Source organism: Oncorhynchus mykiss, chromosome 9 (genome assembly GCF_057628025.1).
Source record: "Oncorhynchus mykiss isolate SJ-2025 chromosome 9, ASM5762802v1, whole genome shotgun sequence".
NCBI classification, from domain to species: domain Eukaryota; kingdom Metazoa; phylum Chordata; class Actinopteri; order Salmoniformes; family Salmonidae; genus Oncorhynchus; species Oncorhynchus mykiss.
In genome coordinates this window covers 5,393,864-5,419,592 of record NC_143030.1, presented here as the reverse complement: position 1 = coordinate 5,419,592, position 25,729 = coordinate 5,393,864, and the positions used below count along the sequence as shown (strand labels likewise).

Below are 25,729 nucleotides of genomic sequence, written 5' to 3'. Positions count from 1 at the left end.
CACTAGGCCACCCTACAGCCTCTACACTCTAACCACTAGGCCACCCTACCGCCTCTACACTCTAACCATTACACTCTAACCACCAGGCCACCCTACCGCCTCTACACTCTAACCACTAGGCCACCCTACCGCCTCTACACTCTAACCACTAGGCCACCAAGCAGCCTCTACATTCTAACCACTAGGCCACCAAGCAGCCCCTACACTCTAACCACTACACTCTAACCACTAGGCCACCAAGCAGCCCCTACACTCTAAACACTAGGCCACCAAGCAGCCCCTACACTCTAACCACTACACTCTAACCACTAGGCCACCAAGCAGCCCCTACACTCTAACCACTACACTCTAACCACAAGGCCACCAAGCAGCCCCTACACTCTAACCACTACACTCTAACCACTAGGCCACCAAGCAGCCCCTACACTCTAACCACTAGGCCACCAAGCAGCCCCTACACTCTAACCACTACACTCTAACCACTAGGCCACCAAGCAGCCCCTACACTCTAACCACTAGGCCACCCTACCGCCTCTACACTCTAACCACTAGGCCACCAAGCAGCCCCTACACTCTAACCACTAGGCCACCCTACCGCCTCTACACTCTAACCACTAGGCCACCAAGCAGCCCCTACACTCTAACCACTAGGCCACCAAGCAGCCCCTACACTCTAACCACTAGGCCACCCTACCGCCTCTACACTCTAACCACTAGGCCACCCTACCGCCACTACACTCTAACCACTAGGCCACCAAGCAGCCCCTACACTCTAACCACTACACTCTAACCACTAGGCCACCAAGCAGCCCCTACACTCTAACCACTACACTCTAACCACTAGGCCACCAAGCAGCCCCTACACTCTAACCACTAGGCCACCCTACCGCCTTTACACTCTAACCACTAGGCCACCAAGCAGCCCCTACACTCTAACCACTAGGCCACCAAGCAGCCTCTACACTCTAACCACTAGGCCACCAAGCAGCCCCTACACTCTAACCACTAGGCCACCCTACCGCCTCTACACTCTAACCACTAGGCCACCAAGCAGCCCCTACACTCTAACCACTACACTCTAACCACTAGGCCACCCTACCGCCTCTACACTCTAACCACTAGGCCACCAAGCAGCCCCTACACTCTAACCACTACACTCTAACCACTAGGCCACCCTACCGCCTCTACACTCTAACCACTAGGCCACCAAGCAGCCCCTACACTCTAACCACTAGGCCACCAAACAGCCCCTACACTCTAACCACTAGGCCACCCTACCGCCTCTACGCTCTAACCACTAGGCCACCAAGCAGCCTCTACACTCTAACCACTAGGCCACCCTATCGCCTCTACACTCTAACCACTAGGCCACCAAGCAGCCCCTACACTCTAACCACTAGGCCACCCTGCCGCCCCTACACTCTAACCACTAGGCCACCAAGCAGCCCCTACACTCTAACCACTAGGCCACCCTACCGCCTCTACACTCTAACCACTAGGCCACCAAGCAGCCTCTACATTCTAACCACTAGGCCACCAAGCAGCCCCTACACTCTAACCACTAGGCCACCAAGCAGCCCCTACACTCTAACCACTACACTCTAACCACTAGGCCACCAAGCAGCCCCTACACTCTAACCACTACACTCTAACCACTAGGCCACCCTACCGCCTCTACACTCTAACCACTAGGCCACCAAGCAGCCCCTACACTCTAACCACTACACTCTAACCACTAGGCCACCAAGCAGCCTCTACACTCTAACCACTAGGCCACCCTACAGCCTCTACACTCTAACCACTAGGCCACCCTACCGCCTCTACACTCTAACCACTAGGCCACCAAGCAGCCCCTACACTCTAACCACTAGGCCACCCTACCGCCTCTACACTCTAACCACTAGGCCACCAAGCAGCCCCTACACTCTAACCACTAGGCCACCCTACTGCCTCTACACTCTAACCACTAGGCCACCCTACAGCCTCTACACTCTAACCACTAGGCCACCAAGCAGCCCCTACACTCTAACCACTAGGCCACCCTACCGCCTCTACACTCTAACCACTAGGCCACCAAGCAGCCCCTACACTCTAACCACTAGGCCACCAAGCAGCCTCTACACTCTAACCACTAGGCCACCCTACCGCCTCTACACTCTAACCACTAGGCCACCAAGCAGCCCCTACACTCTAACCACTAGGCCACCCTACTGCCTCTACACTCTAACCACTAGGCCACCCTACAGCCCCTACACTCTAACCACTAGGCCACCAAGCAGCCTCTACACTCTAACCACTAGGCCACCCTACAGCCTCTACACTCTAACCACTAGGCCACCCTACAGCCTCTACACTCTAACCACTAGGCCACCCTACAGCCTCTACACTCTAACCACTAGGCCACCCTACTGCCTCTACACTCTAACCACTAGGCCACCAAGCAGCCTCTACACTCTAACCACTAGGCCACCCTACAGCCTCTACACTCTAACCACTAGGCCACCAAGCAGCCTCTACACTCTAACCACTAGGCCACCCTACAGCCTCTACACTCTAACCACTAGGCCACCCTACAGCCTCTACACTCTAACCACTAGGCCACCCTACAGCCTCTACACTCTAACCACTAGGCCACCCTACTGCCTCTACACTCTAACCACTAGGCCACCAAGCAGCCTCTACACTCTAACCACTAGGCCACCCTACAGCCCCTACACTCTAACCACTAGGCCACCCTACAGCCCCTACACTCTAACCACTAGGCCACCAAGCAGCCTCTACACTCTAACCACTAGGCCACCCTACAGCCTCTACACTCTAACCACTAGGCCACCCTACAGCCTCTACACTCTAACCACTAGGCCACCCTACAGCCTCTACACTCTAACCACTAGGCCACCCTACAGCCTCTACACTCTAACCACTAGGCCACCAAGCAGCCTCTACACTCTAACCACTAGGCCACCCTACTGCCTCTACACTCTAACCACTAGGCCACCCTACAGCCTCTACACTCTAACCACTAGGCCACCAAGCAGCCCCTACACTCTAACCACTAGGCCACCCTACCGCCTCTACACTCTAACCACTAGGCCACCAAGCAGCCTCTACACTCTAACCACTAGGCCACCAAGCAGCCCCTACACTCTAACCACTAGGCCACCCTACCGCCTCTACACTCTAACCACTAGGCCACCAAGCAGCCCCTACACTCTAACCACTAGGCCACCCTACCGCCTCTACACTCTAACCACTAGGCCACCAAGCAGCCCCTACACTCTAACCACTACACTCTAACCACTAGGCCACCAAGCAGCCCCTCCACTCTAACCACTAGGCCACCCTACCGCCTCTACACTCTAACCACTAGGCCACCAAGCAGCCCCTACACTCTAACCACTAGGCCACCAAGCAGCCCCTACACTCTAACCACTAGGCTACCAAGCAGCCCCTACACTCTAACCACTAGGCCACCAAGCAGGCCCTACACTCTAACCACTAGACCACCAAGCAGCCCCTACACTCTAACCACTAGGCTACCAAGCAGCCTCTACACTCTAACCACTACACTCTAACCACTAGGCTACCAAGCAGCCCCTACACTCTAACCACTAGGCCACCAAGCAGGCCCTACACTCTAACCACTAGACCACCAAGCAGCCCCTACACTCTAACCACTAGGCTACCAAGCAGCCCCTACACTCTAACCACTAGGCCACCAAGCAGCCCCTACACTCTAACCACTAGGCCACCAAGCAGCCCCTACACTCTAACCACTAGGCCACCAAGCAGCCCCTACACTCTAACCACTAGGCCACCAAACAGCCCCTACACTCTAACCACTAGGCCACCCTACCGCCTCTACACTCTAACCACTAGGCCACCAAGCAGCCCCTACACTCTAACCACTAGGCCACCCTACCGCCTCTACACTCTAACCACTAGGCCACCAAGCAGCCCCTACACTCTAACCACTAGGCCACCAAGCAGCCTCTACACTCTAACCACTAGGCCACCAAGCAGCCCCTACACTCTAACCACTACACTCTAACCACTAGGCCACCAAACAGCCTCTACACTCTAACCACTAGGCCACCAAGCAGCCCCTACACTCTAACCACTAGGCCACCAAGCAGCCTCTACACTCTAACCACTAGGCCACCAAGCAGCCCCTACACTCTAACCACTACACTCTAACTACTAGGCCACCAAGCAGCCCCTACACTCTAACCACTAGGCCACCAAGCAGCCCCTACACTCTAACCACTAGGCCACCCTACAGCCTCTACACTCTAACCACTAGGCCACCAAGCAGCCCCTACACTCTAACCACTAGGCCACCCTACCGCCTCTACACTCTAACCACTAGGCCACCCTACAGCCACTACACTCTAACCACTAGGCCACCAAGCAGCCCCTACACTCTAACCACTAGGCCACCCTACAGCCTCTACACTCTAACCACTAGGCCACCAAGCAGCCCCTACACTCTAACCACTAGGCCACCCTACCGCCTCTACACTCTAACCACTAGGCCACCAAGCAGCCCCTCCACTCTAACCACTAGGCCACCCTACCGCCTCTACACTCTAACCACTAGGCCACCAAGCAGCCCCTACACTCTAACCACTAGGCTACCAAGCAGCCCCTACACTCTAACCACTAGGCCACCAAGCAGGCCCTACACTCTAACCACTAGACCACCAAGCAGCCCCTACACTCTAACCACTAGGCTACCAAGCAGCCCCTACACTCTAACCACTAGGCTACCAAGCAGCCCCTACACTCTAACCACTAGGCCACCAAGCAGCCCCTACACTCTAACCACTAGGCCACCAAGCAGCCCCTACACTCTAACCACTACACTCTAACCACTAGGCCACCCTACCGCCTCTACACTCTAACCACTAGGCCACCAAGCAGCCCCTACACTCTAACCACTAGGCCACCAAGCAGCCCCTACACTCTAACCACTACACTCTAACCACTAGGCCACCAAGCAGCCCCTACACTCTAACCACTAGGCCACCAAGCAGCCCCTACACTCTAACCACTACACTCTAACCACTAGGCCACCAAGCAGCCCCTACACTCTAACCACTACACTCTAACCACTAGGCCACCCTACCGCCTCTACACTCTAACCACTAGGCCACCAAGCAGCCCCTACACTCTAACCACTACACTCTAACCACTAGGCCACCAAGCAGCCTCTACACTCTAACCACTAGGCCACCCTACCGCCTCTACACTCTAACCACTAGGCCACCAAACAGCCCCTACATTCTAACCACTAGGCCACCAAGCAGCCCCTACACTCTAACCACTAGGCCACCCTACCGCCCCTACTCTCTAACCACTAGGCCACCCTACCGCCTCTACACTCTAACCACTAGGCCCCCAAGCAGCCCCTACACTCTAACCACTAGGCCACCAAGCAGCCCCTACACTCTAACCACTAGGCCACCAAGCAGCCCCTACACTCTAACCACTAGGCCACCAAGCAGCCCCTACACTCTAACCACTAGGCCACCAAGCAGCCCCTATTCTAAATGTCAGAAGAAAGAATACATACAGTCTGTGACGGTTGACACCTTCACTGCAGAACTGTCCAAAGAGCAACGACAGTACTACTCACCTCTAAGTGACTCTTCTGTTCTGACATCAGTCGCTGGTTGGACTGAACCTCCTGGACCAGCCTCTCTGACTGCTTCTGCTGATCCAGGACCTGTTGATAACATAACAACACTGAACCTCCTGGACCAGCCTCTCTGACTGCTTCTGCTGATCCAGGACCTGTTGATAACATAACAACACTGAACCTCCTGGACCAGCCTCTCTGACTGTTTCTGCTGATCCAGGACCTGTGGTCCAGGGTGGTCTGGTATGTAGTCAGGGTTAGGAGGGTTACCTCTGTAGTAGTCTGGTCTGGTATGTAGTCAGGGTTAGGAGGGTTACCTCTGTAGTAGTCTGGTCCAGGGTGGTCTGGTATGTTGTCAGGGTTAGGAGGGTTACCTCTGTAGTAGTCTGGTCCAGGGTGGTCTGGTATGTAGTCAGGGTCAGGAGGGTTACCTCTGTAGTAGTCTGGTCCAGGGTGGTCTGGTATGTGGTCAGGGTTAGGAGGGTTACCTCTGTAGTAGTCTGGTCTGGTATGTAGTCAGGGTTAGGAGGGTTACCTCTGTAGTAGTCTGGTCCAGGGTGGTCTGATATGTTGTCAGGGTTAGGAGGGTTACCTCTGTAGTAGTCTGGTCCAGGGTGGTCTGGTATGTGGTCAGGGTTAGGAGGGTTACCTCTGTAGTAGTCTGGTCCAGGGTGGTCTGGTATGTGGTCAGGGTTAGGAGGGTTACCTATGTAGTAGTCTGGTCTGGTATGTAGTCAGGGTTAGGAGGGTTACCTCTGTAGTAGTCTGGTCCAGGGTGGTCTGATATGTTGTCAGGGTTAGGAGGGTTACCTCTGTAGTAGTCTGGTCTGATATGTTGTCAGGGTTAGGAGGGTTACCTCTGTAGTAGTCTGGTCTGGTATGTAGTCAGGGTTAGGAGGGTTACCTCTGTAGTAATCTGGTCTGGTATGTAGTCAGGGTTAGGAGGGTTACCTCTGTAGTAGTCTGGTCTGGTATGTAGTCAGGGTTAGGAGGGTTACCTCTGTAGTAGTCTGGTCTGGTATGTAGTCAGGGTTAGGAGGGTTACCTCTGTAGTAGTCTGGTCTGGTATGTAGTCAGGGTTAGGAGGGTTACCTCTGTAGTAGTCTGGTCCAGGGTGTTCTGGTATGTAGTCAGGGTTAGGAGGGTTACCTCTGTAGTAGTCTGGTCCAGGGTGGTCTGGTATGTAGTCAGGGTTAGGAGGGTTACCTCTGTAGTAGTCTGGTCTGGTATGTAGTCAGGGTTAGGAGGGTTACCTCTGTAGTAGTCTGGTCTGGTATGTAGTCAGGGTTAGGAGGGTTACCTCTGTAGTAGTCTGGCCCAGGGTGGTCTGGTATGTAGTCAGGGTTAGGAGGGTTACCTCTGTAGTAGTCTGGTCCAGGGTGGTCTGGTATGTAGTCAGGGTTAGGAGGGTTACCTCTGTAGTAGTCTGGTCCAGGGTGGTCTGGTATGTAGTCAGGGTTAGGAGGGTTACCTCTGTAGTAGTCTGGTCTGGTATGTAGTCAGGGTTAGGAGGGTTACCTCTGTAGTAGTCTGGTCTGGTATGTAGTCAGGGTTAGGAGGGTTACCTCTGTAGTAGTCTGGTCCAGGGTGGTCTGGTATGTAGTCAGGGTTAGGAGGGTTACCTCTGTAGTAGTCTGGTCCAGGGTGGTCTGATATGTTGTCAGGGTTAGGAGGGTTACCTCTGTAGTAGTCTGGTCTGGTATGTAGTCAGGGTTAGGAGGGTTACCTCTGTAGTAGTCTGGTCTGGTATGTAGTCAGGGTTAGGAGGGTTACCTCTGTAGTAGTCTGGTCCAGGGTGGTCTGATATGTTGTCAGGGTTAGGAGGGTTACCTCTGTAGTAGTCTGGTCCAGGGTGGTCTGGTATGTAGTCAGGGTTAGGAGGGTTACCTCTGTAGTAGTCTGGTCCAGGGTGGTCTGGTATGTAGTCAGGGTTAGGAGGGTTACCTCTGTAGTAGTCTGGTCCAGGGTGGTCTGGTATGTAGTCAGGGTTAGGAGGGTTACCTCTGTAGTAGTCTGGTCCAGGGTGGTCTGGTATGTGGTCAGGGTTAGGAGGGTTACCTCTGTAGTAGTCTGGACTGGTATGTAGTCAGGGTTAGGAGGGTTACCTCTGTAGTAGTCTGGTCTGGTATGTAGTCAGGGTTAGGAGGGTTACCTCTGTAGTAGTCTGGTCTGGTATGTAGTCAGGGTTAGGAGGGTTACCTCTGTAGTAGTCTGGTCCAGGGTGGTCTGGTATGTAGTCAGGGTTAGGAGGGTTACCTCTGTAGTAGTCTGGTCCAGGGTGGTCTGGTATGTAGTCAGGGTTAGGAGGGTTACCTCTGTAGTAGTCTGGTCCAGGGTGGTCTGATATGTTGTCAGGGTTGTCCCCAGCATGTTCATGACAGTAGAGGGGCTGTGCTTTCTTCCCTCTCCAACAGGCTCTTCTTCACATAGGAGAGAAAGGACATCGTTTTATACCGCAAAGAGCCAAATAGCAGAAACCAAATTAGAATCTCAGTGTGATTTCAATAGAAACGTTTATTCAACAACGTGATGATATGAGGCAAGTGAGGGTTATGGTCAGTTCAGTGAGGGTTATGGTCAGTACAGTGAGGGTTATGGTCAGTACAGTGAGGGTTATGGTCAGTACAGTGAGGGTTATGGTTAGTACAGTGAGGGTTATGGTTAGTACAGTGAGGGTTATGGTCAGTACAGTGAGGGTTATGGTCAGTACAGTGAGGGTTATGGTTAGTACAGTGAGGGTTATGGTCAGTACAGTGAGGGTTATGGTTAGTACAGTGAGGGTTATGGTCAGTACAGTGAGGGTTGTGGTCAGTACAGTGAGGGTGATGGTCAGTACAGTGAGGGTGATGGTCAGTACAGTGAGGGTGATGGTCAGTACAGTGAGGGTGATGGTCAGTACAGTGAGGGTGATGGTCCGTTCTGTGAGGGTTATGGTCAGTTCAGTGAGGGTTATGGTCAGTACAGTGAGGGTGATGGTCAGTACAGTGAGGGTGATGGTCCGTTCTGTGAGGGTTATGGTCAGTACAGTGAGGGTTATGGTCCGTTCTGTGAGGGTTATGGTCAGTACAGTGAGGGTTATGGTCAGTACAGTGAGGGTTATGGTCAGTACAGTGAGGGTTATGGTCAGTACAGTGAGGGTTATGGTCAGTACAGTGAGGGTTATGGTCAGTACAGTGAGGGTGATGGTCCGTTCAGTGAGGGTTATGGTCAGTACAGTGAGGGTTATGGTCAGTACAGTGAGGGTTATGGTCAGTACAGTGAGGGTTATGGTTAGTACAGTGAGGGTTATGGTCAGTACAGTGAGGGTTATGGTCAGTACAGTGAGGGTTATGGTCAGTACAGTGAGGGTTATGGTCAGTACAGTGAGGGTTATGGTCAGTACAGTGAGGGTTATGGTCAGTACAGTGAGGGTTATGGTCAGTACAGTGAGGGTTATGGTCAGTACAGTGAGGGTTATGGTCAGTACAGTGAGGGTTATGGTTAGTACAGTGAGGGTTATGGTCAGTACAGTGAGGGTTATGGTCAGTACAGTGAGGGTTATGGTCAGTACAGTGAGGGTTATGGTCAGTACAGTGAGGGTTATGGTCAGTACAGTGAGGGTTATGGTCCGTTCTGTGAGGGTTATGGTCAGTACAGTGAGGGTTATGGTCAGTACAGTGAGGGTTATGGTCAGTACAGTGAGGGTTATGGTCCGTTCTGTGAGGGTTATGGTCAGTACAGTGAGGGTTATGGTCAGTACAGTGAGGGTTATGGTCAGTACAGTGAGGGTGATGGTCCGTTCTGTGAGGGTTATGGTCAGTACAGTGAGGGTGATGGTCCGTTCTGTGAGGGTTATGGTCCGTTCTGTGAGGGTTATGGTCAGTACAGTGAGGGTGATGGTCAGTACAGTGAGGGTGATGGTCCGTTCTGTGAGGGTTATGGTCAGTACAGTGAGGGTTATGGTCAGTACAGTGAGGGTTATGGTCAGTTCAGTGAGGGTGATGTTCAGTGAGGGTGATGGTCCGTTCTGTGAGGGTTATGGTCAGTACAGTGAGGGTTATGGTCAGTACAGTGAGGGTTATGGTCAGTACAGTGAGGGTTGTGGTCAGTACAGTGAGGGTTATGGTCAGTACAGCGAGGGTTGTGGTCAGTACAGTGAGGGTTATGGTCAGTACAGTGAGGGTTATGGTCAGTTCAGTGAGGGTTATGGTCAGTACAGTGAGGGTGATGGTCCGTTCTGTGAGGGTTATGGTCAGTACAGTGAGGGTGATGGTCCGTTCTGTGAGGGTTATGGTCAGTACAGTGAGGGTTATGGTCAGTTCAGTGAGGGTTATGGTCAGTACAGTGAGGGTTATGGTCAGTACAGTGAGGGTTATGGTCAGTACAGTGAGGGTTATGGTCAGTACAGTGAGGGTTATGGTCAGTACAGTGAGGGTTATGGTCAGTACAGTGAGGGTTATGGTCAGTACAGTGAGGGTTATGGTCAGTACAGTGAGGGTTATGGTCAGTACAGTGAGGGGTATGGTCAGTACAGTGAGGGTTATGGTCAGTACAGTGAGGGTTATGGTCAGTACAGTGAGGGTTATGGTCAGTACAGTGAGGGTTATGGTCAGTACAGTGAGGGTTATGGTCCGTTCTGTGAGGGTTATGGTCAGTACAGTGAGGGTTATGGTCAGTACAGTGAGGGTTATGGTCAGTACAGTGAGGGTTATGGTCAGTACAGTGAGGGTTATGGTCAGTACAGTGAGGGTCATGGTCAGTACAGTGAGGGTTATGGTTAGTACAGTGAGGGTTATGGTCAGTACAGTGAGGGTTATGGTTAGTACAGTGAGGGTTATGGTTAGTACAGTGAGGGTTATGGTCAGTACAGTGAGGGTTATGGTCAGTACAGTGAGGGTTATGGTTAGTACAGTGAGGGTTATGGTTAGTACAGTGAGGGTTATGGTCAGTACAGTGAGGGTTATGGTCAGTACAGTGAGGGTTATGGTTAGTACAGTGAGGGTTATGGTCAGTACAGTGAGGGTTATGGTTAGTACAGTGAGGGTTATGGTCAGTACAGTGAGGGTTGTGGTCAGTACAGTGAGGGTGATGGTCAGTACAGTGAGGGTGATGGTCAGTACAGTGAGGGTGATGGTCAGTACAGTGAGGGTGATGGTCAGTACAGTGAGGGTGATGGTCCGTTCTGTGAGGGTTATGGTCAGTTCAGTGAGGGTTATGGTCAGTACAGTGAGGGTGATGGTCAGTACAGTGAGGGTGATGGTCCGTTCTGTGAGGGTTATGGTCAGTACAGTGAGGGTTATGGTCCGTTCTGTGAGGGTTATGGTCAGTACAGTGAGGGTTATGGTCAGTACAGTGAGGGTTATGGTCAGTACAGTGAGGGTTATGGTCAGTACAGTGAGGGTTATGGTCAGTACAGTGAGGGTTATGGTCAGTACAGTGAGGGTGATGGTCCGTTCAGTGAGGGTTATGGTCAGTACAGTGAGGGTTATGGTCAGTACAGTGAGGGTTATGGTCAGTACAGTGAGGGTTATGGTTAGTACAGTGAGGGTTATGGTCAGTACAGTGAGGGTTATGGTCAGTACAGTGAGGGTTATGGTCAGTACAGTGAGGGTTATGGTCAGTACAGTGAGGGTTATGGTCAGTACAGTGAGGGTTATGGTCAGTACAGTGAGGGTTATGGTCAGTACAGTGAGGGTTATGGTCAGTACAGTGAGGGTTATGGTCAGTACAGTGAGGGTTATGGTCAGTACAGTGAGGGTTATGGTTAGTACAGTGAGGGTTATGGTCAGTACAGTGAGGGTTATGGTCAGTACAGTGAGGGTTATGGTCAGTACAGTGAGGGTTATGGTCAGTACAGTGAGGGTTATGGTCAGTACAGTGAGGGTTATGGTCCGTTCTGTGAGGGTTATGGTCAGTACAGTGAGGGTTATGGTCAGTACAGTGAGGGTTATGGTCAGTACAGTGAGGGTTATGGTCCGTTCTGTGAGGGTTATGGTCAGTACAGTGAGGGTTATGGTCAGTACAGTGAGGGTTATGGTCAGTACAGTGAGGGTGATGGTCCGTTCTGTGAGGGTTATGGTCAGTACAGTGAGGGTGATGGTCCGTTCTGTGAGGGTTATGGTCCGTTCTGTGAGGGTTATGGTCAGTACAGTGAGGGTGATGGTCAGTACAGTGAGGGTGATGGTCCGTTCTGTGAGGGTTATGGTCAGTACAGTGAGGGTTATGGTCAGTACAGTGAGGGTTATGGTCAGTTCAGTGAGGGTGATGTTCAGTGAGGGTGATGGTCCGTTCTGTGAGGGTTATGGTCAGTACAGTGAGGGTTATGGTCAGTACAGTGAGGGTTATGGTCAGTACAGTGAGGGTTGTGGTCAGTACAGTGAGGGTTATGGTCAGTACAGCGAGGGTTGTGGTCAGTACAGTGAGGGTTATGGTCAGTACAGTGAGGGTTATGGTCAGTTCAGTGAGGGTTATGGTCAGTACAGTGAGGGTGATGGTCCGTTCTGTGAGGGTTATGGTCAGTACAGTGAGGGTGATGGTCCGTTCTGTGAGGGTTATGGTCAGTACAGTGAGGGTTATGGTCAGTTCAGTGAGGGTTATGGTCAGTACAGTGAGGGTTATGGTCAGTACAGTGAGGGTTATGGTCAGTACAGTGAGGGTTATGGTCAGTACAGTGAGGGTTATGGTCAGTACAGTGAGGGTTATGGTCAGTACAGTGAGGGTTATGGTCAGTACAGTGAGGGTTATGGTCAGTACAGTGAGGGTTATGGTCAGTACAGTGAGGGGTATGGTCAGTACAGTGAGGGTTATGGTCAGTACAGTGAGGGTTATGGTCAGTACAGTGAGGGTTATGGTCAGTACAGTGAGGGTTATGGTCAGTACAGTGAGGGTTATGGTCCGTTCTGTGAGGGTTATGGTCAGTACAGTGAGGGTTATGGTCAGTACAGTGAGGGTTATGGTCAGTACAGTGAGGGTTATGGTCAGTACAGTGAGGGTTATGGTCAGTACAGTGAGGGTCATGGTCAGTACAGTGAGGGTTATGGTCAGTACAGTGAGGGTGATGGTCCGTTCTGTGAGGGTTATGGTCAGTACAGTGAGGGTTATGGTCCGTTCTGTGAGGGTTATGGTCAGTACAGTGAGGGTTATGGTCAGTTCAGTGAGGGTGATGGTCAGTACAGTGAGGGTGATGGTCCGTTCTGTGAGGGTTATGGTCAGTACAGTGAGAGTTATGGTCAGTACAGTGAGGGTTATGGTCAGTACAGTGAGGGTTATGGTCAGTACAGTGAGGGTTATGGTCAGTTCTGTGAGGGTTATGGTCAGTACAGTGAGGGTGATGGTCCGTTCTGTGAGGGTTATGGTCAGTACAGTGAGGGTTATGGTCAGTACAGTGAGGGTTATGGTCAGTACAGTGAGGGTTATGGTCAGTACAGTGAGGGTTATGGTCAGTACAGTGAGGGTTATGGTCAGTACAGTGAGGGTTATGGTCAGTACAGTGAGAGTTATGGTTAGTACAGTGAGGGTGATGGTCCGTTCAGTGAGGGTTATGGTCAGTACAGTGAGGGTTATGGTCAGTACAGTGAGGGTTATGGTCAGTACAGTGAGGGTTATGGTCAGTACAGTGAGGGTTATGGTCAGTACAGTGAGGGTTATGGTCAGTACAGTGAGGGTGATGGTCCGTTCTGTGAGGGTTATGGTCAGTTCAGTGAGGGTTATGGTCAGTACAGTGAGGGTTATGGTCAGTACAGTGAGGGTTATGGTCAGTACAGTGAGGGTTATGGTCAGTACAGTGAGGGTTATGGTCAGTACAGTGAGGGTGATGGTCCGTTCTGTGAGGGTGATGGTCCGTTCTGTGAGGGTTATGGTTAGTTCTGCACCATGTTTTAGCTTTTCTACAACACACATACTGACACTAACCTGTGGTGAGTTGTCCTACAGCGGTGAGGGGCCCTACAGCGGTGAGGGGCCCTACAGCGGTGTGTAGTTGCAGTAGCTGTTGTAACTCTATAAGATAGCTCTCAAATTCCTCCTCCAGCAACACCTGACGCTTACGAGCCTAAACACAGAGAGAGCAGAGAAAGAGAGAAAGGGAGAGAGACAGAGAGAGAGAGCAGAGAGACAGAGAGAGAGCAGAGAGACAGAGAGAGAGGCAGACAAATAGAGAGAGGCAGACAGACAGAGAGAGCAGAGAGAGAGGCAGACAGACAGAGAGAGACAGAGAGAGAGGCAGACAGACAGAGACAGAGAGAGAGCAGAGAGACAGAGAAAAAAAACACCTGCCACTTACAATCCTTCAGACACACTTGTGGTTCTTTGAGTTGTCGTTCCCCTCCCCGTGTGTGTGTGTGTGTGTGTGTGTGTGTGTGTGTGTGTGTGTGTGTGTGTGTGTGTGTGTGTGTAGTGTGTGTGTGTGAATCCTCCTACCATGTCCAGCTGTGTCAGGCTGTGCGTGTGTAGCGTGTGTAGTTCCTGTAGTTGGTCTCGGACTTGTGACGCAGTTCTTCTCTCCTTCTCCAACTCTGCACTCAACTCTGCCTTAGAACTCAGGTAGTCCTTCTCCAGCCTACACACCACAACACAATGTTAACCTCATTCACAGGTATCACTGCCATAAACAGTACCAATCAAAGGTTTAGACACGTCAACTCATTCCAGGGTTGTTCTTTATTTTTTTTACTATTTTCTACATTGTAGAATAATAGTGAAGACATCAAAACTATGAAATAACACACATGGAATCATGTAGTAACCAAAAAAAGTGTTAAACAAATCAAAATATATTTTAGATTTTCGAAGTAGCCACCCTTTGCCTTGATGACAGATTTGCACACTCTTGGGATTCTCTCAACCAGCTTCACCTGGAATGTTTTCCAACAGTCTTGAAGGAGTTCCCACATATGCTGAGCATTTGTTGGCTGCTTTTCCTTCACTCTGCGGTCCAACTCATCCCAAACCATCTCAATTGGGTTGAGGTCGGGTGATGGTGGAGGCCAGGTCATCTGATGCAGCACTCCATCACTCTCCTTCTTGGTCAAATAGCCCTTACACAGCCTGGAGGTGTGTTGGGTCATTGTCCTGTTGAAAAACAAATGATTGTCCCACTAAGCGCAGATCAGATGGGATGGTGTATCACTGCAGAAAGCTGTGGTAGCCATGCTGGTTAAGTGTGCCTTGAATTCTACATAAATAAATCACAGACAGTGTCACCAGCAAAGCACCATCACACCTCATCCTCCATGCTTCACGGTGGGAACCACACATGCAGAGATCATCAGTTCACCTACTCTGCATCTCACAAAGACAAGACGGTTGGAACCAACATTTCCACTGGTCTAATGTCCATTGCTTGTGTTTCTTGGACCAAGAAAGTCTCTTCTTATTATTGGTGTCCTTTAGTAGAGGTTTCTTTGCAGCAATTTGACCTAAATTCCCAATCTGGCCCTCAAACCATCACGGTCACCTAATAATCCCCAGTTTACAATTGTCTCATTCATCCCCCTCCTCTCCCCTGTAACTATTCCCCAGGTCGTTGCTGTAAATGAGAACGTGTTCTCAGTCAACTTACCTGGTAAAATAACTGATAAATAAAAAATAAAAATGAAGGCCTGATTCATGCAGTCTCGTCTGAACAGTTGATGTTGAGATGTGTCTGTTACTTGAACTCGGTGAAGCATTTATTTGGTCTGCAATTTCTGAGGCTGGTAACTCTAATGAACTTATCCTCTGCAGCAGAGGTAACTCTGGGTCTTCCTTTCCTGTGGCGGTCCTCATGAGAGCCTGTTTCATCACAGCGCTTGATGGTTTTTCCGACTGCACTTGAAGAAACTTTCAAAGTTCTTGATATTTTCCAGATTAACTGACCTTCATGTCTTAAAGTAGAGATGGACTGTCGTTTCTCTTCACTTATTTGAGCTGTTCTTGCCATAATATGGACAAAATAGGGCTATCTTCTGTATACCACCCCTACCTTGTCACAACACAACTGATTGGCTCAAACACATTGAGAAGGAAAGAAATTCCACAAATTAACTTTTAACAAGGCACCTGTTAATAGAAATGCATTCCAGGTGACTACCTCATGAAGCTGGTTGAGAGAATGTCAAGAGTGTGCAAAGCTGTCATCAAGGCAAAGGGTGGCCATTTATGATTCCATATGTGTTATTTAAGGCTCCCGAGTGGCGCATCGTTCTAAGGCATCTCAGTGCTAGAGGCGTCACTACAGACACCCTGGTTTGATTCCAGGCTGTATCACAACCGGCCATGACTAGGAGTCCCATAGGGCGGCGCACAATTGGCCAAGCGTCGTCCGGGTTTGGCCGGTGTAGGCCGTCATTGTAAATAATAATTCATTCTTAACTGACTTGCCTAGTTAAATAAAGGTTACATTAAAATAATTCATCGTTTTGATGTCTTCATTATTATTCTACAATATATAGTAAAAATAAAGATAAACCCATGAATGAGTAGGTGTGTCCAAACTTCTGACTGTATACCCAGACTGCACTAGAAAAATAATCGGGTGCCATTTTGGATGGACACTTACTGTGCCAGTCTGCCAGTAGAGTCCCGTGCCCTGTCTCTCTCTATGCTGTAGGCTCGCTCCACCTACAGTAGAATACAACAATACAACTTTATTGTCCGTTACAGTGAACAACGATGGAGAGCACGTTGTGGGGTTAAGGGCCTTGCTCAAGAGGACAACGGTAAGGTCCATCTCCTTAGCCTGGGTTTTACCCACCTCTCTGAACTGTTGTTTGATCATGTCCAGACTGGACACGGCTTCAGCCTGGCTACACTTCTCCACCTGTAGAGCTGCCTCCAGGTCACGGATTCGCAGCTGGGGGAAAGAGAGGGCGGAGAGAGAGAGAGGGAGGGAAAGAGAGAGAGGGAGGCAGGGAGTGAGAAGAGAGAGAGGGAGAGATACAGAGAGACAGAGAAAGAGAGCGACACAGAGAGAGAAAGAGAGAGAGAGAGAGAGAGAGCGAGAGAGAGAGAGAGAGGAGAGGGAAAGAGATAGGAGGAGAAAGATGGGGGAGTGAGAAGAGAGAGAGGGAGTTATTGAAAAGAGAGCGGGGGGAGAGAGAGAGAGAGAGAGAGAGAGAGGGAGGTATTGAGAAGAGAGAGAGAGGGAGGTATTGAGAAGAGAGCGGAGGGAGGTATTGAGAAGAGAGAGAGAGGGAGGTATTGAGAAGAGAGCGGGGGGAGAGAGAGAGAGAGAGGGAGGTATTGAGAAGAGAGAGAGAGGGAGGTATTGAGAAGAGAGCGGGGGGAGAGAGAGAGAGAGAGGGAGGTATTGAGAAGAGAGAGAGAGGGAGGTATTGAGAAGAGAGCGGGGGGAGAGAGAGAGAGAGAGGGAGGAGAGGGATAATAGATAGTTTATTGTCCATTTGTTTAGAATGGAAATTGGTCTTCTGCCTTCTTCCCAACCCCAGTCAAACACATTGAGAGGCCCAGGGTTCAGCTACAGGGTTCAGCTACAGGGTTCAGCTACAGGGTTCAGCTACAGGGTTCAGCTACAGGGTTCAGCTACAGGGTTCAGCTACAGGGTTCAGCTCCGGTGCGGCTGGACTCTTGTTGGTGTTCAGCTACAGGGTTCAGCTACAGAGTTCAGCTACAGGGTTCAGCTACAGGGTTCAGCTACAGGGTTCAGCTACAGGGTTCAGCTACAGGGTTCAGCTACAGGGTTCAGCTACAGAGTTCAGCTACAGGGTTCAGCTACAGGGTTCAGCTACAGGGTTCAGCTACAGGGTTCAGCTACAGGGTTCAGCTCCGGTGCGGCTGGACTCTTGCTGGTGTTCAGCTCTTTGATAAACAGCACAACGACAGTGGAGGGTGGTAATGATCTGAAACCAGCAGCCGGTTCAGTCGCTACTGGTTCAGTCGCGTTACACAGAATACACATTAAAGAGGTGTGTGTTTTACCTGTATGATCTCAGAGTTGAATTTAGACTCCAGGTGAGCAGCTCTCTCAGACTCTATGTTGGTTTCTAGAGTCTTGACTCTCTGTAGGGCGGTCTGAGGAACACACAAACACTCTATTTGAAATCTCTATGTTGGTTTCTAGAGTCTTGACTCTCTGTAGGGCGGTCTGAGGAACACACAAACACACTCTATTTGAAATCTCTATGTTGCTTTCTAGAGTCTTGACTCTCTGTAGGGCGGTCTGAGGAACACACAAACACTCTATTTGAAATCTCTATGTTGCTTTCTAGAGTCTTGACTCTCTGTAGGGCGGTCTGAGGAACACACAAACACACTCTATTTGAAATCTCTATGTTGCTTTCTAGAGTGTTGACTCTCTGTAGGATGGTTCTATGTTGGTTTCTAGAGTGTTGACTTCCTGTAGGATGGTTCTATGTTGGTTTCTAGAGTGTTGACTCTCTCTAGGATGGTTCTATGTTGGTTTCTAGAGTGGTGACTCTCTGTAGGGTGGTTCTATGTTGGTTTCTAGAGTGTTGACTCTCTAGGATGGTTCTATGTTGGTTTCTAGAGTGTTGACTCTCTAGGATGGTTCTAAGTTGGTTTCTAGAGGGTTGACTCTCTGTAGGGTGGTTCTATGTTGGTTTCTAGAGTGTTGACTCTCTCTAGGATGGTTCTATGTTGGTTTCTAGAGTGTTGACTCTCTAGGATGGTTCTATGTTGGTTTCTAGAGGGTTGACTCTCTGTAGGGTGGTTCTATGTTGGTTTCTAGAGTGTTGACTCTCTAGGATGGTTCTATGTTGGTTTCTAGAGGGTTGACTCTCTGTAGGGTGGTTCTATGTTGGTTTCTAGAGTGTTGACTCTCTAGGATGGTTCTATGTTGGTTTCTAGAGTGTTGACTCTCTGTAGGATGGTTCTATGTTGGTTTCTAGAGTGTTGACTCTCTAGGATGGTTCTATGTTGGTTTCTAGAGTGTTGACTCTCTAGGATGGTTCTATGTTGGTTTCTAGAGGGTTGACTCTCTGTAGGGTGGTTCTATGTTGGTTTCTAGAGTGTTGACTCTCTAGGATGGTTCTATGTTGGTTTCTAGAGTGTTGACTCTCTAGGATGGTTCTATGTTGGTTTCTAGAGTGTTGACTTCCTGTAGGATGGTTCTATGTTGGTTTCTAGAGTGTTGACTTCCTGTAGGATGGTTCTATGTTGGTTTCTAGAGTGTTGACTCTCTAGGATGGTTCTATGTTGGTTTCTAGAGTGTTGACTTCCTGTAGGATGGTTCTATGTTGGTTTCTAGAGTGTTGACTCTCTGTGGGGTGGTTCTATGTTGGTTTCTAGGGTGTTGACTCTCTATGATGGTTCTATGTTGGTTTCTAGAGTGTTGACTTCCTGTAGGATGGTTCTATGTTGGTTTCTAGAGTGTTGACTTCCTGTAGGATGGTTCTATGTTGGTTTCTAGAGTGTTGACTCTCTAGGATGGTTCTATGTTGGTTTCTAGGGTGTTGACTCTCTAGGATGGTTCTATGTTGGTTTCTAGAGGGTTGACTCTCTGTAGGATGGTTCTATGTTGGTTTCTAGAGTGTTGACTTCCTGTAGGATGGTTCTATGTTGGTTTCTAGAGTGTTGACTTCCTGTAGGATGGTTCTGTTGGTTTCTCCCTCCCTCACTCACCTCTAGTTCTTTCTTCATTCTCTCCTCTCGCTCTGTGATGTAGCCCAGTTCGCTGGTTTGACGTCGTAGTGCCTCCCCGTCTCTCTCCCTCTCTCTCTGCACCTCCCCCATCCTCCTCTTCAGCTCCTGCAGAGTCTCCTCCTGATCCTGGGGGTGAGGGAGGGAGAGGTGAGGGGAGGGGAGGAAGAAGTGGGAGAAGTGGGACAGAGGGGGTGAGGGAGGGAGAGGTGAGGGGAGGAAGAAGTGGGAGAACGGGACAGAGGGGGTGAGGGAGGGGGTTAACAAAGGGTTAATATTCAACAATAACAACAAATTGTCATTGTGACTGTTTTGATCGAAGCCCACCAAATGAATGTATTTTACTGTGTCCTGTTTGCCTTCTAAATGCCCACTAGAGGTCAGTCCAGCTGTATCTCAACACCGAACTACCAGGAGTCGACCGAACTACCAGGAGTCGACCGAACTACCAGGAGTCGACCGAACTACCAGGAGTCGACCGAACTACCAGGAGTCGACCGAACTACCAGGAGTCGACCGAACTACCAGGAGTCGACCGAACTACCAGGAGTCGACCGAACTACCAGGAGTCGTCACTGACCTGAATGTCTGTGACATATGTTTTAATCATTCTCTTACGGTGATGCCATACCAGCAAACTTTTCACTTAAACCATCTCCAAACCAACACTTTTCATGAAAACATATTTAAAACATATTTAAACATATTTAAAACAGAAGTCCAATGGCACGTTGTTTCTATGTGTGTTACCTACAGCTGGGTGTGTGTTCCCTAAGGCAGAGTGTGTGTTCCCTACAGCAGGGTGTGTGTGGTCCCTACAGCAGGGTGTGTGTGTGTTCCCTACAGCAGGGTGTGTGTGTGTTCCCTACAGCAGGGTGTGTGTGTGTGTTCCCTACAGCAGGGTGTGTGTTACCTACAGCAGGGTGTGTGTTACCTACAGCAGGGTGTGTGTTACCTACAGCAGGGTGTGTGTGTGTTCCCTACAGCAGGGTGTGTGTTCCCTACAGCAGGGTGTGTGTGTTCCCTACAGCAGGGTGTGTGTGTTCCCTACAGCAGGGTGTGTGTGTTCCCTACAGCAGGGTGTGTGTGTGTTCCCTACAGCAGGGTGTGTGTGTGTGTTCCCTACAGCAGGGTGTGTGTTACCTACAGCAGGGTGTGTGTTCCCTACAGCAGGGTGTGTGTGTTCCCTACAGCAGGGTGTGTGTGTTCCCTACAGCAGGGTGTGTGTGTTCCCTACAGCAGGGTGTGTGTGTGTTCCCTACAGCAGGGTGTGTGTGTGTGTTCCCTACAGCAGGGTGTGTGTTACCTACAGCAGGGTGTGTGTTCCCTAAGGCAGAGTGTGTGTTCCCTACAGCAGGGTGTGTGTTCCCTAAGGCAGAGTGTGTGTTCCCTACAGCAGGGTGTGTGTGGTCCCTACAGCAGGGTGTGTGTGTGTTCCCTACAGCAGGGTGTGTGTGTGTTCCCTACAGCAGGGTGTGTGTGTGTGTTCCCTACAGCAGGGTGTGTGTTACCTACAGCAGGGTGTGTGTTACCTACAGCAGGGTGTGTGTTACCTACAGCAGGGTGTGTGTGTGTTCCCTACAGCAGGGTGTGTGTTACCTACAGCAGGGTGTGTGTGTGTTCCCTACAGCAGGGTGTGTGTTCCCTACAGCAGGGTGTGTGTTCCCTACAGCAGGGTGTGTGTGTTCCCTACAGCAGGGTGTGTGTGTTCCCTACAGCAGGGTGTGTGTGTTCCCTACAGCAGGGTGTGTGTGTTCCCTACAGCAGGGTGTGTTACCTACAGCAGGGTGTGTTACCTACAGCAGGGTGTGTGTTACCTACAGCAGGGTGTGTGTTCCCTACAGCAGGGTGTGTGTTCCCTAAGGCAGGGTGTGTGTTACCTACAGCAGGGTGTGTGTTCCCTAAGGCAGGGTGTGTGTTACCTACAGCAGGGTGTGTGTGTTACTTACAGCAGGGTGTGTGTGTTACCTACAGCAGGGTGTGTGTGTGTTCCCTACAGCAGGGTGTGTGTGTTACCTACAGCAGGGTGTGTGTTACCTACAGCAGGGTGTGTGTTCCCTACAGCAGGGTGTGTGTGAGTTACCTACAGCAGGGTGTGTGTTACCTACAGCAGGGTGTGTGTTACCTACAGCAGGGTGTGTGTTCCCTACAGCAGGGTGTGTGTTACCTACAGCAGGGTGTGTGTTACCTACAGCAGGGTGTGTGTTACCTACAGCAGGGTGTGTGTGTTACCTACAGCAGGGTGTGTGTTACCTACAGCAGGGTGTGTGTTCCCTACAGCAGGGTGTGTGTGTTACCTACAGCAGGGTGTGTGTGTTACCTACAGCAGGGTGTGTGTGTGTTCCCTACAGCAGGGTGTGTGTGTTACCTACAGCAGGGTGTGTGTTCCCTACAGCAGGGTGTGTGTGTTACCTACAGCAGGGTGTGTGTTCCCTACAGCAGGGTGTGTGTGTTACTTACAGCAGGGTGTGTGTGTTCCCTACAGCAGGGTGTGTGTTCCCTACAGCAGCGTGTGTGTGTTACTTACAGCAGGGTGTGTGTGTTACTTACAGCAGGGTGTGTGTGTTACTTACAGCAGGGTGTGTGTGTTACCTACAGCAGGGTGTGTGTTCCCTACAGCAGCGTGTGTGTGTTACTTACAGCAGGGTGTGTGTGTTACTTACAGCAGGGTGTGTGTGTTACTTACAGCAGGGTGTGTGTGTTACCTACAGCAGGGTGTGTGTGTTACCTACAGCAGGGTGTGTGTTCCCTACAGCAGGGTGTGTGTGTTACCTACAGCAGGGTGTGTGTGTTCCCTACAGCAGGGTGTGTGTGTTACCTACAGCAGGGTGTGTGTGTTACTTACAGCAGGGTGTGTGTGTTACTTACAGCAGGGTGTGTGTGTTACTTACAGCAGGGTGTGTGTGTTACTTACAGCAGGGTGTGTGTGTTACCTACAGCAGGGTGTGTGTTACCTACAGCAGGGTGTGTGTTCCCTACAGCAGGGTGTGTGTTCCCTACAGCAGGGTGTGTTGTCCCTACAGCAGGGTGTGTGTTACCTACAGCAGGGTGTGTGTTACCTACAGCAGGGTGTGTGTGTGTTACCTACAGCAGGGTGTGTGTTCCCTACAGCAGGGTGTGTGTGTTACCTACAGCAGGGTGTGTGTTACCTACAGCAGGGTGTGTGTGTTACTTACAGCAGGGTGTGTGTTCCCTACAGCAGGGTGTGTGTGTTACCTACAGCAGGGTGTGTGTTACCTACAGCAGGGTGTGTGTTCCCTACAGCAGGGTGTGTGTTCCCTACAGCAGGGTGTGTGTGTTACCTACAGCAGGGTGTGTGTTCCCTACAGCAGGGTGTGTGTGTGTTACCTACAGCAGGGTGTGTGTGTTCCCTACAGCAGGGTGTGTGTGTGTTACCTACAGCAGGGTGTGTGTTCCCTACAGCAGGGTGTGTGTGTTACCTACAGCAGGGTGTGTGTTCCCTACAGCAGGGTGTGTGTGTTACCTACAGCAGGGTGTGTGTGTTACCTACAGCAGGGTGTGTGTTCCCTACAGCAGGGTGTGTGTGTTACCTACAGCAGGGTGTGTGTTCCCTACAGCAGGGTGTGTGTGTTACCTACAGCAGGGTGTGTGTGTTACCTACAGCAGGGTGTGTGTGTTACCTACAGCAGGGTGTGTGTTCCCTACAGCAGGGTGTGTGTGTTACCTACAGCAGGGTGTGTGTTCCCTACAGCAGGGTGTGTGTGTTACCTACAGCAGGGTGTGTGTTACCTACAGCAGGGTGTGTGTTACCTACAGCAGGGTGTGTGTGTTCCCTACAGCAGGGTGTGTGTGTTACTTACAGCAGGGTGTGTGTGTTACCTACAGCAGGGTGTGTGTGTTACCTACAGCAGGGTGTGTGTTCCCTACAGCAGGGTGTGTGTTCCCTACAGCAGCGTGTGTGTGTTACTTACAGCAGGGTGTGTGTGTTACTTACAGCAGGGTGTGTGTGTTACTTACAGCAGGGTGTGTGTGTTACCTACAGCAGGGTGTGTGTGTGTTACCTACAGCAGGGTGTGTGTGTTACTTACAGCAGGGTGTGTGTGTTCCCTACAGCAGGGTGTGTGTTCCCTACAGCAGGGTGTGTGTGTGTTACCTACAGCAGGGTGTGTGTGTTACTTACAGCAGGGTGTGTGTGTTCCCTACAGCAGTGTGTGTGTTCCCTACAGCAGGGTGTGTGTGTTCCCTACAGCAGGGTGTGTGTGTTACCTACAGCAGGGTGTGTGTTACCTACAGCAGGGTGTGTGTTCCCTACAGCAGGGTGTGTGTGTGTTCCCTACAGCAGGGTGTGTGTGTTCCCTACAGCAGGGTGTGTGTGTTCCCTACAGCAGGGTGTGTGTTACCTACAGCAGGGTGTGTGTTCCCTACAGCAGGGTGTGTGTGTTCCCTACAGCAGGGTGTGTGTGTTCCCTACAGCAGGGTGTGTGTTCCCTACAGCAGGGTGTGTGTGTTCCCTACAGCAGGGTGTGTGTTACCTACAGCAGGGTGTGTGTGTTACCTACAGCAGGGTGTGTGTTACCTACAGCAGGGTGTGTGTGTTCCCTACAGCAGGGTGTGTGTGTTCCCTACAGCAGGGTGTGTGTTACCTACAGCAGGGTGTGTGTTACCTACAGCAGGGTGTGTGTTCCCTACAGCAGGGTGTGTGTGTTACCTACAGCAGGGTGTGTGTTACCTACAGCAGGGTGTGTGTTCCCTACAGCAGGGTGTGTGTTACCTACAGCAGGGTGTGTGTTCCCTACAGCAGGGTGTGTGTGTGTGTGTTCCCTACAGCAGGGTGTGTGTTACCTACAGCAGGGTGTGTGTTCCCTACAGCAGGGTGTGTGTGTTACCTACAGCAGGGTGTGTGTGTGTTACCTACAGCAGGGTGTGTGTTACCTACAGCAGAGTGTGTGTTCCCTACAGCAGGGTGTGTGTGTTACCTACAGCAGGGTGTGTGTGTTACCTACAGCAGGGTGTGTGTTACCTACAGCAGAGTGTGTGTTCCCTACAGCAGGGTGTGTGTGTTACCTACAGCAGGGTGTGTGTGTGTTACCTACAGCAGGGTGTGTGTTCCCTACAGCAGGGTGTGTGTGTTCCCTACAGCAGGGTGTGTGTTACCTACAGCAGGGTGTGTGTGTGTTCCCTACAGCAGGGTGTGTTACTTACAGCAGGGTGTGTGTGTTCCCTACAGCAGGGTGTGTTACCTACAGCAGGGTGTGTGTTACCTACAGCAGGGTGTGTGTGTTACCTACAACAGGGATTGATGACGATGATGATGGTGTGAATGTCTGTATCAATGCTGTGTGTGTGTGTGTGTGTGTGTGTGTGTGTGTGTGTGTGTGTGTGTGTGTGTGTGTGTGTGTGTGTGTGTGTGTGTGTGTGTGTGTGTGTGTGTGTGTGTGTGTGTGTGTGTGTGTGTGTGTGTGTGTTCCCTACAGCAGGGTGTGTGTGTGTGTGTGTGTGTGTGTGTGTGTGTGTGTGTGTGTGTGTGTGTGTGTGTGTGTGTGTGTGTGTGTGTGTGTGTGTTCCCTACAGCAGGGTGTGTGTGTGTGTGTGTGTGTGTGTGTGTGTTCCCTACAGCAGGGTGTGTGTGTGTGTGTGTGTGTGTGTGTGTGTGTGTGTGTGTGTGTGTGTGTGTGTTACCTGCAGCAAGGTATGTATGTGTTTGTTCTCAGCGGTGAGCTGATCATTCTCTGTGTTAGCGCTCAGCACCAGTCCGTCCCGCTCCTCCACTTCCTGTTGCAATGCATGCTGGTCCTCTTCCCGGGCCATCCGCGTTATCTCCAGAGCCTTCTGAAGGACACACACTCTCTGCTGCAGCTCTGACACATGGATAGATACACACACAGAGACACACACACACACACCACACCACAAACACACACACACACACACACACACACAGCATTGATACAGACATTCACACCATCATCATCAATCAATACACACTAAAATACTCAAAATCAATCTGTAGTGCTGAGTGACTAAGACATATATATATTTTTTCTGGTAATTAAACAACTCATTGACTGACGTCGGTTCAATTACTTGAATTTCCTTTAGCTCTGTGTTTTTATGTGCGCCCAACGTGCCATTTCTCTAGAGAGAAATCATGTCCAGAATTATGTGAGATGCTGGGCTGAAGGGAGTTGTAGTTTTCATTAAGTAAATATTCAACCTAGTTCAGGGCAGAAACGTGGTCATTAACTACAATGACCATAATCCATTGAGGCAGTTTTTTGGGGGGGGCTCAGACAGATAAGAGAGGAAGAGGCGAAGCGAGAGGTTTCACTCTCCCCAAAATCTGTCCAAAATCTGTCCAATGCGTTTCTATGGGCTTATTTTGGGCTCCCATTGTTAGGGGGGAGACATTAGCATCTTGTTATTATATACAGTTCTCTGGATGGATCCACTTTTACCCCTGTTACGTTAGATACACACAGACCAGATATACCATCTAACAACAAGAGAGAGGGATCCACTGTTATGTTAGATACACACAGACCAGATATACCA

At 50.5% G+C, this 25,729-nt stretch overlaps 1 protein-coding gene across 3 annotated transcripts in view; it reads right to left on the bottom strand.

Moving 5' to 3' along the window:
- The window catches only part of LOC149980723 (coiled-coil domain-containing protein 171-like), a 153,036-nt gene that overhangs the window by 124,824 nt on the left and 2,483 nt on the right, over window positions 1-25,729 (bottom strand). The window contains exons 5-13 of one of the 3 annotated variants that reach the window (XM_090183329.1): window positions 24,857-25,035; window positions 19,199-19,345; window positions 17,537-17,629; window positions 16,353-16,451; window positions 16,158-16,219; window positions 14,039-14,177; window positions 13,532-13,670; window positions 7,955-8,058; window positions 5,639-5,728 (exon numbers count right to left, since the gene is read on the bottom strand). In XM_090183329.1, the coding sequence (XP_090039455.1) occupies window positions 5,639-5,728; window positions 7,955-8,058; window positions 13,532-13,670; window positions 14,039-14,177; window positions 16,158-16,219; window positions 16,353-16,451; window positions 17,537-17,629; window positions 19,199-19,345; window positions 24,857-25,035 (1,052 nt within the window). Of the gene's footprint in view, window positions 1-5,638; window positions 5,797-7,954; window positions 8,062-13,531; window positions 13,671-14,038; window positions 14,178-16,157; window positions 16,220-16,352; window positions 16,452-17,536; window positions 17,630-19,198; window positions 19,346-24,856; window positions 25,036-25,729 lie in introns of those variants that run through there. The other 2 variants (XM_090183328.1, XM_090183330.1) reach the window with 2 other exon arrangements.